We start from the raw sequence: 15881 nt of genomic DNA, 5'->3' as shown, positions 1-15881 counted from the left end.
GTATATTGAGGAGACACCAAGTCTTCCACCCTTATAGAACGATAGGACACAGATCCCTCCTTCACGCTTCTGCACCTATGTGAAACAGAAAAAAGACATACCCTTCATATGTATATGTTCCACACTGCTGTGTCCCAACTCCAATGACCATGTCCTACTTCAACATGCACAACCCCTCTTACCAGTGGTTAGCACAGGCTCTGCTTCGTGAAGGCATTGGGCACAAAAGTAAAGGTATTGGGCAATTCAAGATAAAGTCTCTTGTATCGAATAGCCAATCAGGAGTACATAATGACAGTGTCCTTCGTTTTTTCCATTGCACCACAAGGGGAAAAAAAGGTCTTATGACAGGGTTTATCCTATGCCAGAAAAAAACCCTTCGTTTTATAAATAAAGAGCAAAGGGAAAGGGACTTGTATGAGACACTCGGGAATACCGAGAATCCCAGCGTTTGTTTACTCGGCCCTTCGCGGAATGACCCGAAACGTCACTTCCGCCTTACAATAATGCAAAGAGGCGTCTAAGTAAGATGCGCTGAAACGAGGCTAAGCGCTTCGTTTACTCATTGCGTTTTCTCTGAATACCTTCAAACAAGGGCACCAAATAAAAAGCGGTCACAGCGAATGGGAGCCCCCGCACACTTAATAACAAATACAAACGCTGGGACAAATAACAAGGAAGTGGGGAGGGAATAGCAAACCCCGGGACAAGGAGCTGACTAACTACAGAGGGGGAAGGACAGCCAAGACAGGGGACATGAACTTCTCTCACGAGCCCGTGAGAGAGAAGCGGGAAAGAATCCAGGACAGCAGGAATCTTCAGCAACAGCAATCAGCAGCCAGGAGAGCAGGATACCAGAATCCATACAATGGCAATATCAAGCAATGAGACAAAGGTAGGACCAACATTTATCCCACTGCCCCAGGTCATGTGATGTCAGTACATGGTCACTGAGAGAGGACTAGCCCCAGACCCTAACACTGCCTTTGATGCTGAAGATTTGTATTTAGAATCTGCTAATTATGGTGATTTATTTTACTTTCAACATTATGGTAATCATTTTCTGCATAAAACGAGTTCCAGGAGGGGTACTGTAAATTGCACACAGTGGGAACATTGCCCAGCACCTTTACAAGGCAGCTCCAGTACATTTTTGAAAAAGTACACTTATTTTACAGACTTTAATCAATCAAGTCCTGAGTCCTTTTATTTTAAAATTACACAAAAGCCCATGTCCAAAGTTAGACTTACCGACACTAAATTACTGTATTCGAAGTCCTTTCTAGACAAGTTAGCTGTAGAAGGCTACGAACTATGGAAGGAAACCATTGACCTTAAATCGGTTTCGGGTACTAAATATTGGCAGGTACAAGGCTCTGAGGCTTTGCACCGTGCATGTCTCATCCCAAATCATATGTTGTTTTTAAATTCTACTATTTCCCAGACAACATGCTTTGGATTGGCTACTTCTAAAAAAATAAATACACCAATAATCCCCAAATTGGAAGAATATTCCGGTTGGAGTAATTTCACAAAATTGTCCATTCGTGACTTGCAAACACTGTTGCACAATTCATCCTTTAATGTATCCAGTTTGGATCCAAAGGGTTGGCTGATGTGGCATAGAAGCTCTGGTTCTTGCCAACGTCGCTCTCTAGGTTTGACTGAAGGTTTTACACAAGTCAGGCCTGATCCCCGTTTTGATACTGATCATTCAGTCACCACTTACTCAGTTGGCAAATTATGTCAGAATTGGCTGCAACATTCTACTTTAGCTGCAGTTAAATTGCATCTTTCCAAGTTGACTGATAATGTTGATTTAAATGATTTCATAAAAGGCACGGCTAGTGGTAGATCTAAACGGTGGATATATGCGGTTTACAATGAAATTTGGAAACTTTCACAAATTGAAGCTGCTAAACGCCTTAGAGCTATTGATCAAGCTAATTTGGAAAAAGTGCTTGCAGTTGTCGATAACAGTATTAACATGCTTTCTTCCAGCATCTACACCTTGAATAATATTGTATCATCTGTTGTCGATATTGTAAATGATGAAGTGTCTGTGTTATACCATGGTCAAAATCAGTTGCTTTCCATAATGCAATTTGCGTGGACCCTGCAGATGCTTAAGGCTGGCCGAGTGCCCTGGAATTACATGAACGTATCCTCCCTCTTTGCCCCTTTTATTTTGACTGACAAACAGCGCCTGCTTTCAATGCGTGATGCATCCTTTTCCATGTTACATATTGAGAGGTTAGAATCTTTACCTTTCTCTGTAGCTGAGGCCACCTCTGCAACGTGGCTTATCCATGGATTAATCACATTACCATTCGCATTATACACGTTTACTAATTGTGTGCGATATATTGCGATAGGGAGATATGAACCATTAGGCAGCTCATTCCTCCACGAGGCATGGTCTCTTCCATTTACTTATAGATGCCTTAAAGAGGAGAAAGAAGTGTATCTTAAAGGGGAGGAATGCACAGAGTCCCCTGACCATTCATTGATATGCAGACACATCCAGCTACATGGTTCCTGTAATCAGGACCGGCCTAATTTAGCCTGTGTTTTGAAAGGTACTCTGGTTCCCTCTATCGTTCCCACATTGACATTACTGGCAAACGGTAGTTATTTACTGTTGAATAACTAAGAGTGTTGTGGTTTAATGAAAGGTATCGCTTATGTGGTAACTGTATCTGAACGTGTTGTCTGTTTCAAAAACGTTCTGTATCCCCCCTACGCATAGGAATGCAGATGTTTCCATCTGGCCGTGCATCCCAACCTTGAAAGCGGAGTTCAATGGTATGAGTAGAATAAGAGCCCTTTTGTCTCAAAAGAGGTGGCCCTGAGTTTGGCCCGAGAAACATTCGTCCTTCACATAGCTAACATGCGCACAGAGGTGCAGGCACTTTTAAATACTGATTTACTGTTACATTTTAGTGAGCTGGTTCATCAAATCTTTAATGCCTCCTCCACTTCTGGCCTGGCTCACTTTTTTAAATTAGTTAGCAATGGTCTTGTGACTTCATTCGAGAAGATATTTGGAGTCATCCCTGCCTTCTTTCATTCTTTATTTTCAAGTCTGTTTGGTGGCTTCCCTGTTTTGCTAGCATTAGCTGCGGGCGTTTTGGTGATATTTTGCTTTATTAAACATGGATGCCCGTCCTGCGCTGGAAGACGCAGAGCCCCTCCTGCGACTGTTTCGCAACCGGATGCTTGATTACTATGGCACCCTGCCGCTTGCGACTTTAAGCACAGCATTTGGATTATCGTTTCGATTTTCCTATTTCACATGTGTCCAGCCTGTGTTTCATTGCCTGAGCTGCGATTTCGACTGGGCCCTTGATTTGTGTCTCTGCTTGACGGTGTCTCCTGACGTCGATTTTAATCATCTGATGAGCCCAGTAGTTGCTCACGAGTTGGTTTGTACTGGCGAAAGGATTATAGCCTTGGCAGCGATGCATGGACTAATGGGTCATTGGGACATACTCGCAGCGGCGCATGAGTTCTAGGCACAGAGCTTTCTTGAGAACCCACTGAGTTGTCCTCTGATGATGCTAGAGGATCCAGTGCTGGAGGAGCATGTATGTTCTTTGCCTCTACTTAATTGGATGGCTAAACTGTTTTCGGATGATGACAGTGATTTCATACTGGAGGCTGTTGCTGCATATTTTGCATATTCGGTCCTGTCATGAGATGGCTTGGAGACTTTTAATTTTTAGGCACGTACCTGTTTATGTTTTTGGAAGGTGCCTTTTTTCTTACGAACAATTCTTTTTATACGCCCCAGGCCTATTGACTTCAACTAGGGGGCCTTGTATTGAAAAGTTTAGACCATTCCGTTTGGCCACTGTAGGCCTTCATATATTCTTATGAAAATTAGTTTAGCTCATTTGTAATTGAACTCTGCTTTCAGGTTATGCCCCTGTTCTGGTTTTACCTTACCTTGATTTTTGACCGTGCTCGGACCTTTGGGGGGTTTCATATAGCTAATTATTTTCTATATACTGTGTTAAGTTAGCATGAGCTTATTAAATGTTTAAACGCCATTTTTCCTTTCTGCTTCATTTTGCACACGACACATAATTGTTGTTTTAGCTTTCAACCCAGAAGAGCTTCGTGATTTACTTGAGAAATAATATGTTATTTCCCTGATATCAGTTTTGCTCGGTACACTGTCTGCACAGTGAGTGCTGAAGGCTCCAAGGATAACTGACACAGTGTTGTTGTGAGGTCTGATCTTTGCACCTCCATAGACATAACACACATGCTGCTGCCAAAATCTGGCTCTAGGTGGGTTTTATATTGTTGTGCTGAACACACACGTAACACACACTTGATGGTGCTTCGCATGCAGAGAGCTGGTGGAAGACGATGTGATCCTCTGCCACTGAGATTTTGAGGTATGGGCCCGCCCTGCTAAAACCCAAATGAGACCTTCATAGATATAAAATACTATGCTTAATAGGGAGGGTGAGAATTAGGTGTTGTTAATTCCTATTCATTGCAGCATCTTAGGATGCTGTCACCATTCGCCTTTTATGGACTAATAACTATGCTGATAACTTTGTTGCTTATAATATGTTTGCTAGTATTATACAAGATACTGCGTTGGAGAACCATGCATTAGTAAATAAATATTTCAAACAATGCACGTGTCCTCATTTACTCCATGTTCTGGTTTGTAATGATTATATAACGAAAGAGTGTTCATGTGTTCCACGATACCTGAGGTAATCTAAGTTCATGTTCTGGTCTGTCTCAGCATTGGGAGTTTGTTATGACCAATGAGACACTGTAGCTAGCTCGGTAAGGGGATTTTGGGTACTGAGGTGAGTTTTGGGCCATCCTAATTCACCGAGGTTCCAGGTCTCTATGCACAGTTCTGTAGGAGAACGGAATTCCCGCTACAATATGATTAGTGATATGTGCTGGACTCTGGGGCACTACCCCATCAGCAGCTGCACTGAGCACCAGTTGTACCTTTGCACTGATTTTGTGACAGCTCATTTTTACCTATTCCATCTTTTCACTTCCACCTCTACCAGTATCTCTCTTTACCTCCATTTCTGCCTCTATCCTCAACTTCTGTTACAGCCCCCATTTTTATCTTCAAACCTAATCTCGCACAGTTGACCTTTCTCATTCTCCCCTGTCCAATATTGCCTTTCTTTTCCCCTCACCTACTTCTATGTCAATTTCCCTCTCATATCCACTTCTGCCATGATCTTGTTCTCACCACCTCCTTTCGCAATCTCGCTCTCACCTGCTGCTCAATCAAACGCTCTTCTCTAGCCGGTTTCCTTATGTCTCTTCATGTACGCCTACTGGACACATCTCTCTCTCTTTCCCTCTTATACCCAGCTCATTGTTTCCCCTAATTTTAGCTATATCAGTTACTCCCACACTCAACCTTGCCTCGCTAAAGGTTTCAATTAAGTTTCTCTCAGTTATCCTTTCCCTGTAGTTTACATTTTCCATGTCCCATGTTCAACTGTTTCCCAAGCTTTTCTTTTCACCTCCATCTCCACTTGTTTCATTCTCTAATCACCTGTTCTCACTGTCATCAGTTTCTTTTTCATTCCTTCAGATACGCTTGCCATTATATTAATTACTTCCTCAACTCTACCTCTTTCATTGTACCTCCAACTCCCTCAGTTTTCCTTTCAACTGCATTGTTACTTCTAATTCTTTTGCCAGCCTTTCTCTCCAATTTCCACCTCACCTCCATTTCTGTTTCTCTCACATACATCGATCACAGGTCCCTACCCACCTAAATATCTGTAGTTCGGTCAGCTCTCTGTATCTGCTCTCTCTTTCCACCCATCCCTCCCTTTGACTAGTTCTTATCTCTCTGTAGGTTAGTTTCCTGCTTTCCTTCATTCCCCTGTGGCTGGTAGTACTTTAACTGCATCTCCATTTGTCTAATGTTCTCAGGTCTTTCCCTCCAGTTTCCTTCCTACTTCTAACATTGTCATTCTTTTGCCTTTTTTCTTCTACTTTCTATCACCGTTGCCTCTGTCATTCATTCCTTTCTAGCCCTGAGTGTCCCTGCCCCTCTTATAGACAGCTGTTATCTGTTTGCTTCCATTTTCCAATTTCCTTCATACACCCATTTTACCAGTCTCCAGGCACCCTGAAATGCCTATCTTTTTTATGTGCATATGTTTCTCGACTATCTCTCCAATCCTTGCCTATCTTCATTTCTTTTAATATTGTTTTTTATTCCTTTGTCAACGTCCTATCAGTAACCACCAATCCCTTCTTTTCACACTTCTGTTCTGTTTGTTCATTCTTTTCATCTGCTTTTCTACCCTGATGTTGCTATATCATTTCCTCTTTGTGTCTGCGTCATTCTCTCTCTTGGTGTCTATCTAAGACGTTTTCTTTCTATCTTTCTTGATTTTCATTTCTTCCATTGCCGTCATTAATTCCATTCCTTTATTTCTTTCATTTTCATTATGTCTCGTTCTACTGTGTTGTCGCTATGTTAAACTCTGCTTCTCTGATCTAAAATATACTACTCACTTGCCATGCCCCAGACCATGTATACACTAGTTATGTTAGTTGAATCCTACACACATATCACATGCATTTCTCTTTGTACTTACACAATGTATGTATCTAGATATGTGTATTTCTTGATATAAATATGTATAAAATATGTACTTATTTACCTATATACCTTACTACTAATGTAAAAAAACATTGTCTCTTTCCAATGCACTACCCATTATTTCATCCTATATCGCTCTCAATATAGCCTCTACCTCCACTCTCCGACTCATCCCAAATCTCATTCTACTACTATGATCCCAAAAATAACCCTTTCTAGAGTCTTTCCTCATCTATCCCTCTTGGATCACCCCAAACCTCATTTTAATACTGTGATCTCCCAATAAACACTTTCTAGACTCTTCTCTCTTCTATCCCCTATTCTCCTTTTCAAGCCAACTAACTGACTCAAATGTCCACTGCTCAAATTTCACTATCTAATCCACCACTAATCCATTTTGGGTTCTGAAGTAGCATGCTACTTGCCGAAAAAGGGTTTGGATGCGTCATCAGGGGTAGTAAGCACTATATAAATACAATTACAATACAATTATGTTATGTTCTGTTATGGTATGCTATAATATGCTATGTTATTTCATGTTATGTAGATGAGTCCCCAGCCCTGGAGATAGGCAGCCTCTCATCCGTCTGTAGAAAGGTTTCTGTTTTATTGTTATGTTAGCCCTCACATTCAGTTGCTTAAAATATTACATCTGCCTGCGGACAGATGGACGTTCAGTCTTAGAATCAGTATAGCTGTTTTGGGAGTGAACCAATGCAACCAAAACGGAGGACAACCAGGGATGTGCTGAGGGCTTGAAGTTATCAAGATTGCAGTTAATATTCTGGGCATACGTGCATGGGAGTAAAATCCCATGCTGAACTCTTTGGGGACTTTCATTGACATCAGGGTACCTTGGCCGATGTGCATAGCGTGTTTCTCAGCTCGTGCCGGGTAGGAAGCAGCAGCTGAGGGGATTGAGCCAGAAGCATTTCTGAGATCTGTATGCAAACTAGTGGTCTCAGGGTTGAATCCCAACAGTTGTTTTAATCTAGACTTTCAAGGCCTACCATTATCATTCACTTGGGTGATAGTGGCACAAGTCGCTGCAATGCATTTTTTATTACTGTTCATCAATCCATTTCCTCTGATTTTATTTATTCCTCTTCAAACTAATCTGGAGTTTAACGTATTAACTTTGCCTTTTGTTATGGACAGCAAAGATGAAATGGAAGCTGCCTCTGTATGTTGGGATCCCTCCTGCCTGTAGATTCGGCCACACAGCCTTCGTGCTTCACAGCCAAGTAAGTGCTTCGCACACAATAGTAATATCTAGCTCTGTGTGTCCGAGTGCCAGTATAGTACACAGTGCAGGAATTCAGAGCACTAAAGAACCTTTCCATGCGTGATTCTTAGTCCTCTCTGCTGTACTGTTTTACAATGAAAAAAATACAAAAGCCGAGAGCTGATTTAAATGTAACAAATAAAGGTATCTGAATGTAAAATCAGCCAATTTTCACTTAATATTTCTCGAAGTTGTCTAAGGTAGTGGTTCTTATCTTTTTGCCATGTGTGAACCCCTACTTAATCATTTTTAAATCTCGGGGATCCTCACTGAATCAATATTGTGATCCCCCAGCTAAGCATTTTTTTATGATTTGATCTGCAAAACAATATACAAAAAAACATAGGGACAAGCATTCATCACACACATATACAAATGCCAAATACTTTATTTAATTCACAAATATATTAAAAAATCAAAATTTAAATTCTAGTGTTAAGGTTGGAGCTGGAGGCGGTCCAAGATGGCGGAGTGAGGACGCCTTAGAGCACAGCTGACACGGGGGCTCCCGCTGGTCCACCCGTCTTTCTCTGCTTTACGAGGTAGCTCAAAACCAAAAGCGGTCCTTATGCTTCTCTAATCTAAAAGGACCCCCATGCTTCGCGGATACTGCCAAAACTTTACTTTACTGGATTCAAGAGGGGTACAGAACGGCGTACTCTCAACTACGGACGCGGTAGTCTGCAGCCTGCTTGTGAGTGGTGAGCGATGCTCCTTGCGGTGTGAGCCTTTTGCTGTTTTGCTGCTCGGGGCAGTTTTTTTGGAGGGGATTGGATGCTCTGGCTCTGGCTAATCCGCCGACTGGTGCAGCGATCCACCCTGCACCTGGGATCGGTATACGGCTGGACGGGTCTGCGGTTTGGACACGGACAAGCACCGCAGACGGTGAAAACCGGAGGGGAGAAGTGCCTTCTGAATTCATCGAAAGTAGAAGGGATGGCTCCTAAAAATACGCCCAGGTCCACTCGGGCTAACAAGACAACGGTAACTGAACAAGCTTTAACATCGCCGGCTAGGGTCACAACTATGGCTCCAGCGGCCTCTGCTGCAACAATAATGGTGAAGGCCACTGTGATGACCCCCGCACTTCCAACAGATGCTACAGTAAAATCACCAGCTGGGATCAACAAACAGGTACTTCGCCCTCCAATTTTGATTATTGACAGCACTTCTCCCTCTAATGAAGGACTGTTTAAGACTAATAGCGAAGCGAACACTAACTTGGACCTTACTGTAGAAGGGAGGCGGAGGGCTCCCATAGATGTGGAAAGGGGAAAGGAAAAGGAAAAAGAGGCGACTAATACAGTTGCAACCTGTGACAAAATCCCTGTCCCTGTCCCTGTCCCTCAAGAGATGCATACAATGTCTGCCAGAGGCAAATAAATAAATACCTGTAAAGCACTGGAACTGGAACTAGTTACAGCTAACATTTCAGAGTCCTTCACTGGGGAAGACGACTCTAGCTTAATAACTGTGACTGTGCCACCTTCTTTAGTGGAGGCTGATGATCAAGATGCTGATGGTGAGGGCGAAGGTGAAAGAGACGGCTCCTCTGAAGAATATGAAGAGACAGAGGAGGGAGATGAGCATGGAACAGGGGGTAGAACCATGGCAGACACAGCCAAATCTATGGCGGATAGAAGAGGTAAAGCTAAACAAAAAAAGAAATCTAAAAGCAAGAAAGGGAAAAGAGCACCAGCAGAAGGCTTATCTTTAATAAATACTGTTCCAACCATGAAAAAAATCTGAATTTGGATAAAAGTCCTCTTAGCAAATGGATCCAGGCTAAGGGACTAGTGAAGAATGTGACTCTTCGACTGTCAGGCTCCACCCTACCTACTAATGAATTTCATGAAAACTGTGCGGGGCTCTACTCATCCCCCCAACTCCCCCAGCTCTCCCAACTCCAGTCTTGGATGTAGATCTAGTTCCACTCCCCGGTCCTACATGTCAGACAACTAATTCTATACTGGAAACCCCCACTATGAGGCTTGAAGTATCTGACAATGACCCCGGTTTACCAACATGTATGTCTGCTGACAAATCGGACTCCCTTTGTAACACCTCGCCAGATGGCTTTGAGAAACGGGGCCCAGATCTATCTCCTTTTGAGGTTATCCTACACACTCTAACTAGCCATCACGCTGAGGCTCAAGAGCATTTTCTACAACTACGGGGGGACAATACCAAGCTCCAGAGCTCATTGACAGAAATGACTTCTAAGCTAGGTGAGATGTCACAGGAAATTGAGGACCTTCAGCCGCGAGTTGTTGGTATCGAAGAGAGCTCAGCTCACACTGAGTCTTCTTTGAATGATCACGAGAGCCAGATACTCGCCCTTCAGCTGAAAGTCGAGGATTTAGAGAACCGCCAACGCCGATCAAATCTGAGACTCTTTGGTATTCCGGAAGGTGTTGAGGGATCAGACGCAAGGGCATATTTGGTGAAATTATTAAACAAAGCTCTACCTGGATTAGCTGACTGGGATTGGGACTCTCAGATTCAGAAAGCTCATCGACTCCCCCATTTCAAAAGAATAGAGATAGCAAATATCCCAGGCCCTTTATCATTTGCTTTGGGAATTTTCTCTTGATGCAGGCAATAGCTCTAAAAGCACGTCCAAACTCTCCTATCAAGTTTGAAAATATGTCTTTATTTGTTCGCTCAGATCTGAGCAAACCCACTATGGATAGAAGATGGAGATTAAAAAAATGTGTAGACCGTTTCAAAGCTATTGGGGGACAAGTGTTTTTGCAGGAGCCTGCCCGTCTAAAAGGTATTAAAGGTGCCCATACCTACTACTTCTCGGATGAGAAGGAGGCGGAGAATATGCTATCTAAGTTAAGCTAAAATTTTGAGCTGAAGCTTAAATGATCAATATATTCCTCTTTTTTTTCTAACTCTCAGCCCTCAGGGGAGCGCAAAAAATAGCCTATTTTTTCTCCTTTTCTTCCCCTTTTTTTTTTCTTCTCTGTACCAATTACTAAAATATACTAAAAAATATCTTAAAAGGGGGGAGTGGAAAAGAAGGGGGAAAGAATAAAGAAAGACGGGTGGATCCGGGAGTCATAGGGCTGGTTAGCTCTGAGCTGCCCATACAATGGCAGCATCTACAGAGGGGGCTCTCTCTTGTTCTGGGTTGAGGGAGAGGGGGTGGAGGGTGGGCCCAGGTTCTCCGAGGGGTGTTCGTTGGGGATGGAGTTGATATATATAAAAAGTCGGCACCTTGTGATAAAGGCTTTAGTTTGAAAGGAATGCATTACTGTTTTTTTTCATTATTTTTTTTTGCTCAATAATACACAGAATGGCGAAACTGGTTTAAACTACCAATTGAAATGCATATATTAAAATGTCTAGCATGGAACGTAGGTGGCCTTAATAGTGAGAATAAAAGAGGACTTATCTCCGAAGAATTAAGGCTATATAACCCTCAACTCATTTTTCTCTCTGAAACACATATCTCTTACAAGGATAGAAAGTTACTCAACCAATTAGGCTATGAGGTGTTAGTCTGCTCCTCTCAACAGATTTCTCTCAGGGGATTCGCTATTAAAGGATAAAAAGTCCAGGATTGAAACGATTAAAACTGGCACTGATAAACTGGGACGGTGGGTGATTGCGCAAGTTGGGATTGGCAATTATAAATATGTACTCTGTGGAATTTACGGCTCTAATACGGATGGAAATCTGCCCTCGGGTGTCTTCGAATCATAAACCTATTTTATTAACATATAACTACTCTGAAGGCCAAACTGCTCCAAGATTGTTCACCTTCCCCCGTTATTTACTGACCGATACAGCTTATATTTCCCAGCTCAAGGTGCATTTATGTGCATTTATTAAAATAAATCTGAACACGGCCTCTCATATTTGTGTTTGAGAAACGTGCAAGGCCAGCATCAGAGGACATGCGCAACAATATATTCTTAAACAGAATTCTGAACGCCGTAAGGCTAATAACAAATTAATAGCAGATATTATGGAACAGGAAATCTTACTGGTTGAGGCGCTCCGCTCATGTTCCACCAACATCGTAGAAATAGAACTAAAATTGGGATCATTAAAGTCTAATCTTAAAACAACTTTTATTGAAAAATGTTGTGCCAAAATGCACAAGACCAAAATTCAGTACTACAAAGGAGGGGACAAAATTGGCAAGCTATTGGCTTATAAAGTGGCGGACGTCAAAGCTTACACCCGTATTAAGTATATGCAAGAGGCGAACCAAATTATTTATAACCAGCCTGCGCAGATTCTGACCCAATTCACGGAGTATTATAGCACCCTTTATACTCCGGAGAACCTGCCCCATACATCTGATATTACAGATTATCTGGAAAACAATTTTAAGGAAAAATGTAATCTACCTGGTTTAGAACACCTTTCTGATGATGTTACAGAGTTAGAACTAAGGCAGGCTATTGTATCTCTACCAATGGGGAAAGCTCCAGGGGAAGACTCAATCCCGGTGAAAGTATATACAATTTGCATTGAGGAAATAATCCATCTCTTTCTTTTAGTAATACAATATATTGGGGTAACTGGGAAAGCCCCGAATTCTTGGAATACAACGAAAATAATCTTCTTCCTAAAAAAGGACAAGCTGGCTGAAGAATGTGGGTCATACAGGCCAATTTCTTTGATTAATTCAGATGCGAAGGCTTTCGCCAAGGTTCTGGCAAATAGACTAGCACTGATTATCCTCAAATTGTTAGTGAACAACAACATGGATTCGTCTTGGGCAGGGACACCATGACTCATATTAACACAGCCATTACAGCCTTTGATATAGCAGAGACAGAAGCCTCCCCACTCGGTATGATTCTATTAGATGCCGAAAAGGCTTTTGACCGAGTGGGGTGGGATTATCTATGGATGGTGCTGTCTTTCATTGGCTTTAGGGGTAAAGTGATCAGCTGGATTCGGGCTTTATATGATCAGCCTACGGCTAAAATTAGTTATTCAGGGATATTATCCTCTGCCTTTTTGATTGCAAAGGGCACTCAGCAGGGGTGCCCGCTTCCACCCCTGGTCTTTGCCCTATCTATGGAGCCATTTATTTTGGCACTCCTGGCCCAGCCTAAAATAACCCCATTCTACTCAGAATCCCACTATCTGAAAATTACCGCTTACGCGGATGATATTGCAATATACTCTCCTCATTTTATAACAGCACTAGAAGGCATTATGATTGAAGCGGGAAAATTTGGTAATATCTCCGGCTATAAATTAAACGTGAATAAAACTCAGATAGTGATCAACCAAAAACCTCTGAGTGTAATTACAGGGATAATAAGAGCTGCTAACTACTTAGGGGTGAACATTTCATCTAAAATCTGTGACATAATTCCCATCAACTATGATGTGCTAATCAAAACAACTAAACTACTTCTAAAAAAGTGGCATAAATTACCATTAAATATCATAAGCAGAATAAATCTAATTAAGATGAAAATTCTACCACAATGTTTATATCTCTTTCGCTCTATTCCGCTGGCACTCAATAATGCCTTCTTTAAAAAGCTAGATGGAATTTTTAGCAGCTTTATATGGGGTTACCGGAAAGCACATAAAAGTTTATCTTCATTAAAAGGATCTATTGAAATGGGAGGACTTAACTTCCCAGAATTTAAACTCTACTTCTGGGCTACTTTTATTGGACGCCTCCGTTCCTTGCTTAATCCTGATTTAAAAAACGTGTTTTTTCATACCATTATGCTTAACTTAGATGCAAGAATGTTTCTGCTTAGACCCAAACTTCTACAAAAGAGTTAAATTTAAGACAGCTCGCGACACTGCCAAGATCTGGTTCGGTATTTTGGCTTTCTGCAAGACCTCCTTCTTTCACTCAAAACTACGACTTTGGGATAACCCAAGACTTCCGGGGATATTTAATGATAGCCAGGCTAGTGCTTGGGCAACTTATGGTATTGCAACCTTGGGGGACCTATATGGTACTAATGGATTTTTAGACTTCGAGGCACAAAGAAATTTGTATCATCTTACGGAGCCTATGAGGTTTAAATATATACAATTACATTACTTTTTGATACGTCGGATGAACATTTGAACTATCTCAGACTCTGATATTTGGGAGTGCCTCTATTCATTTAGAACTAAATCAATAATAAGCACCGGTTATAGCTGCTTAATTTCTCATGTAAAACAGGATTGTTCCAAATTAGCGGAGAAATGGAGCACTAAATTGGGATTGACGATCTATCCCGAGCAGATTGCTCAGTCTCTCTCAAAAATTAATAATTTAGTTCAATCCGCCAGCTTACGACTGTAACAATTTAAAACCTCCTGTTTGCTATACCATACCCCGGAAGTGATTCTTAAATTGTCTTCAAATGCATTATATACCGAATGCACTAAATGCCCTAAATGTGATACTGTGGGTGTTAATATAGAACACATGTTATTTTCCTGCCCAATATAGAACGACTTCTGGCTTAATTTGGATAAAGCTCTGAAATTAAAACTAGTAAAGCAAACATTACTCACATGCTCTAACTGTACTTTTAGATATACATGGCACTACCTTACCGCAACAGGCCTTAATCACCATTCTTATGGCCGGGATGCCTGTCACCCCCTCCCAACACAATCCCCAAGGATGGGAAGACAGACGCAGTTCTGAACTTTTGGAAGGCGGGAGGGAGTTACCCTCCCGGCCGTATTTATTAAAATATGAAACAAAATTAAAACATTAAAATAACAGTTTCATATCATGTACAATTTTCCATTTATGACATTACAATGCAGACATGTTTATTGGCTAACCTTAACAAATCTCTAATACAAAGGTTCTCCTAGCCGAGTCTAAGCATCCTGCAAATGCATACTTTCTAAATAAAAATTGTACATCCTAACATTACGGGCCAACGGCAAGGTCGTAACCGGTGTCAGGTCCCTACTACCAAAATTCCCCCCTCACGGTGTGAGGGGCGGGCGCACAGAGGACTGTACCTCTGTGCCAACTTCCAATTTCCCTTGTCTTAGCGGGGGCCCCTTATTTAACTCGACGCCATCTTAATGGTCGTCCGAGGACTCGTGTGAGGTGTCTAGAAGGTAGCGTGGACCCCCCTCCCACCCCACACTGTTTCTCACATCCGCCGTCGCGGATATCCTGGCCCCGGGAAATTCGTAGGAGATGCATCTAGCCGCCTCCTCCCCTGGGAGGGGCCTATGACCGCCTTCCCTTAGGCGACCCCATACTTAGTGGGTGCCGCCTCCCTGTGTGAGGGGCCAATGGCCGCCTCCCCCCGGGCGCTCCCATCCATAATGGGTGGCGCCCCCCTCTAGGGACCTTGAAATTACTGCTCACCGATCATGACCTTACCGCCACAGGCCGGATAGTTGACCGGCTATCCGGCCCCCCCACACTCCTACTAAAGGTCATGCTTTTACAAACCCCTTAACCATGCTATGAAGTCTCCTATGAGTAAGACATTTCCCTCCCGGGACAAATGGACCCCATCTTCGAGATACATGTGATCCCCCCGAATACATCCATGCGGAATACAGTGCAACTGCGCCGAGCGAAACAACCTACCAAGCTTGTTATTGACTTTCTTTACAGAATGATTCAAAGCTGATACAGAGAGGGCCCCCCGCCACACCTTCCTGGAATCATGTGTGACCATGCTATCGTGCACCCCGGAACCCTTCTCGCCAACCAGCTAACAGTGGATAGAATTCGCTCGAGTAGTACTCGCCTACCGAGTGTCACCAGATCATTGCCTCCCAGGTGTACTATGATTACAGACGGCGGTGACCTTGTCCGCTCTAACAGTCCCTCAACAAAACGTTGAAATTGGTCAATACAGACCCGCCCCTTCCGTGGAAGGTCACCCTGCACCCGTATTCCCCAGCTGCGTGAATCATGTCACCTGCTTTGAATACGTCCGCGGCACGCCTCACGTATGAGTGGCCCACGACCCACACCACTCTCTCCTCAGTCGGTGATCTTTG

The 15881-nt window shown here is 42.7% G+C and overlaps 1 protein-coding gene across 1 annotated transcript in view; it reads left to right on the top strand.

Moving 5' to 3' along the window:
* The window catches only part of LOC147727101 (RING finger protein B-like), a 677508-nt gene that overhangs the window by 316160 nt on the left and 345467 nt on the right, over positions 1 to 15881 (top strand). Inside the window, exon 13 of the mRNA XM_086963055.1 lies at positions 7778 to 7863. Within this exon, the coding sequence (XP_086819181.1) occupies positions 7778 to 7863 (86 nt within the window). The remainder of the gene's footprint in view (positions 1 to 7777; positions 7864 to 15881) is intronic.

The sequence above is a fragment of the Lissotriton vulgaris genome, chromosome 3_1, assembly GCF_964263255.1.
Source record: "Lissotriton vulgaris chromosome 3_1, aLisVul1.2, whole genome shotgun sequence".
Classification (NCBI taxonomy): domain Eukaryota; kingdom Metazoa; phylum Chordata; class Amphibia; order Caudata; family Salamandridae; genus Lissotriton; species Lissotriton vulgaris.
The sequence above is the reverse complement of the archived record's forward strand: the minus strand, read 5'-3'. Positions and strand labels throughout refer to the sequence as shown.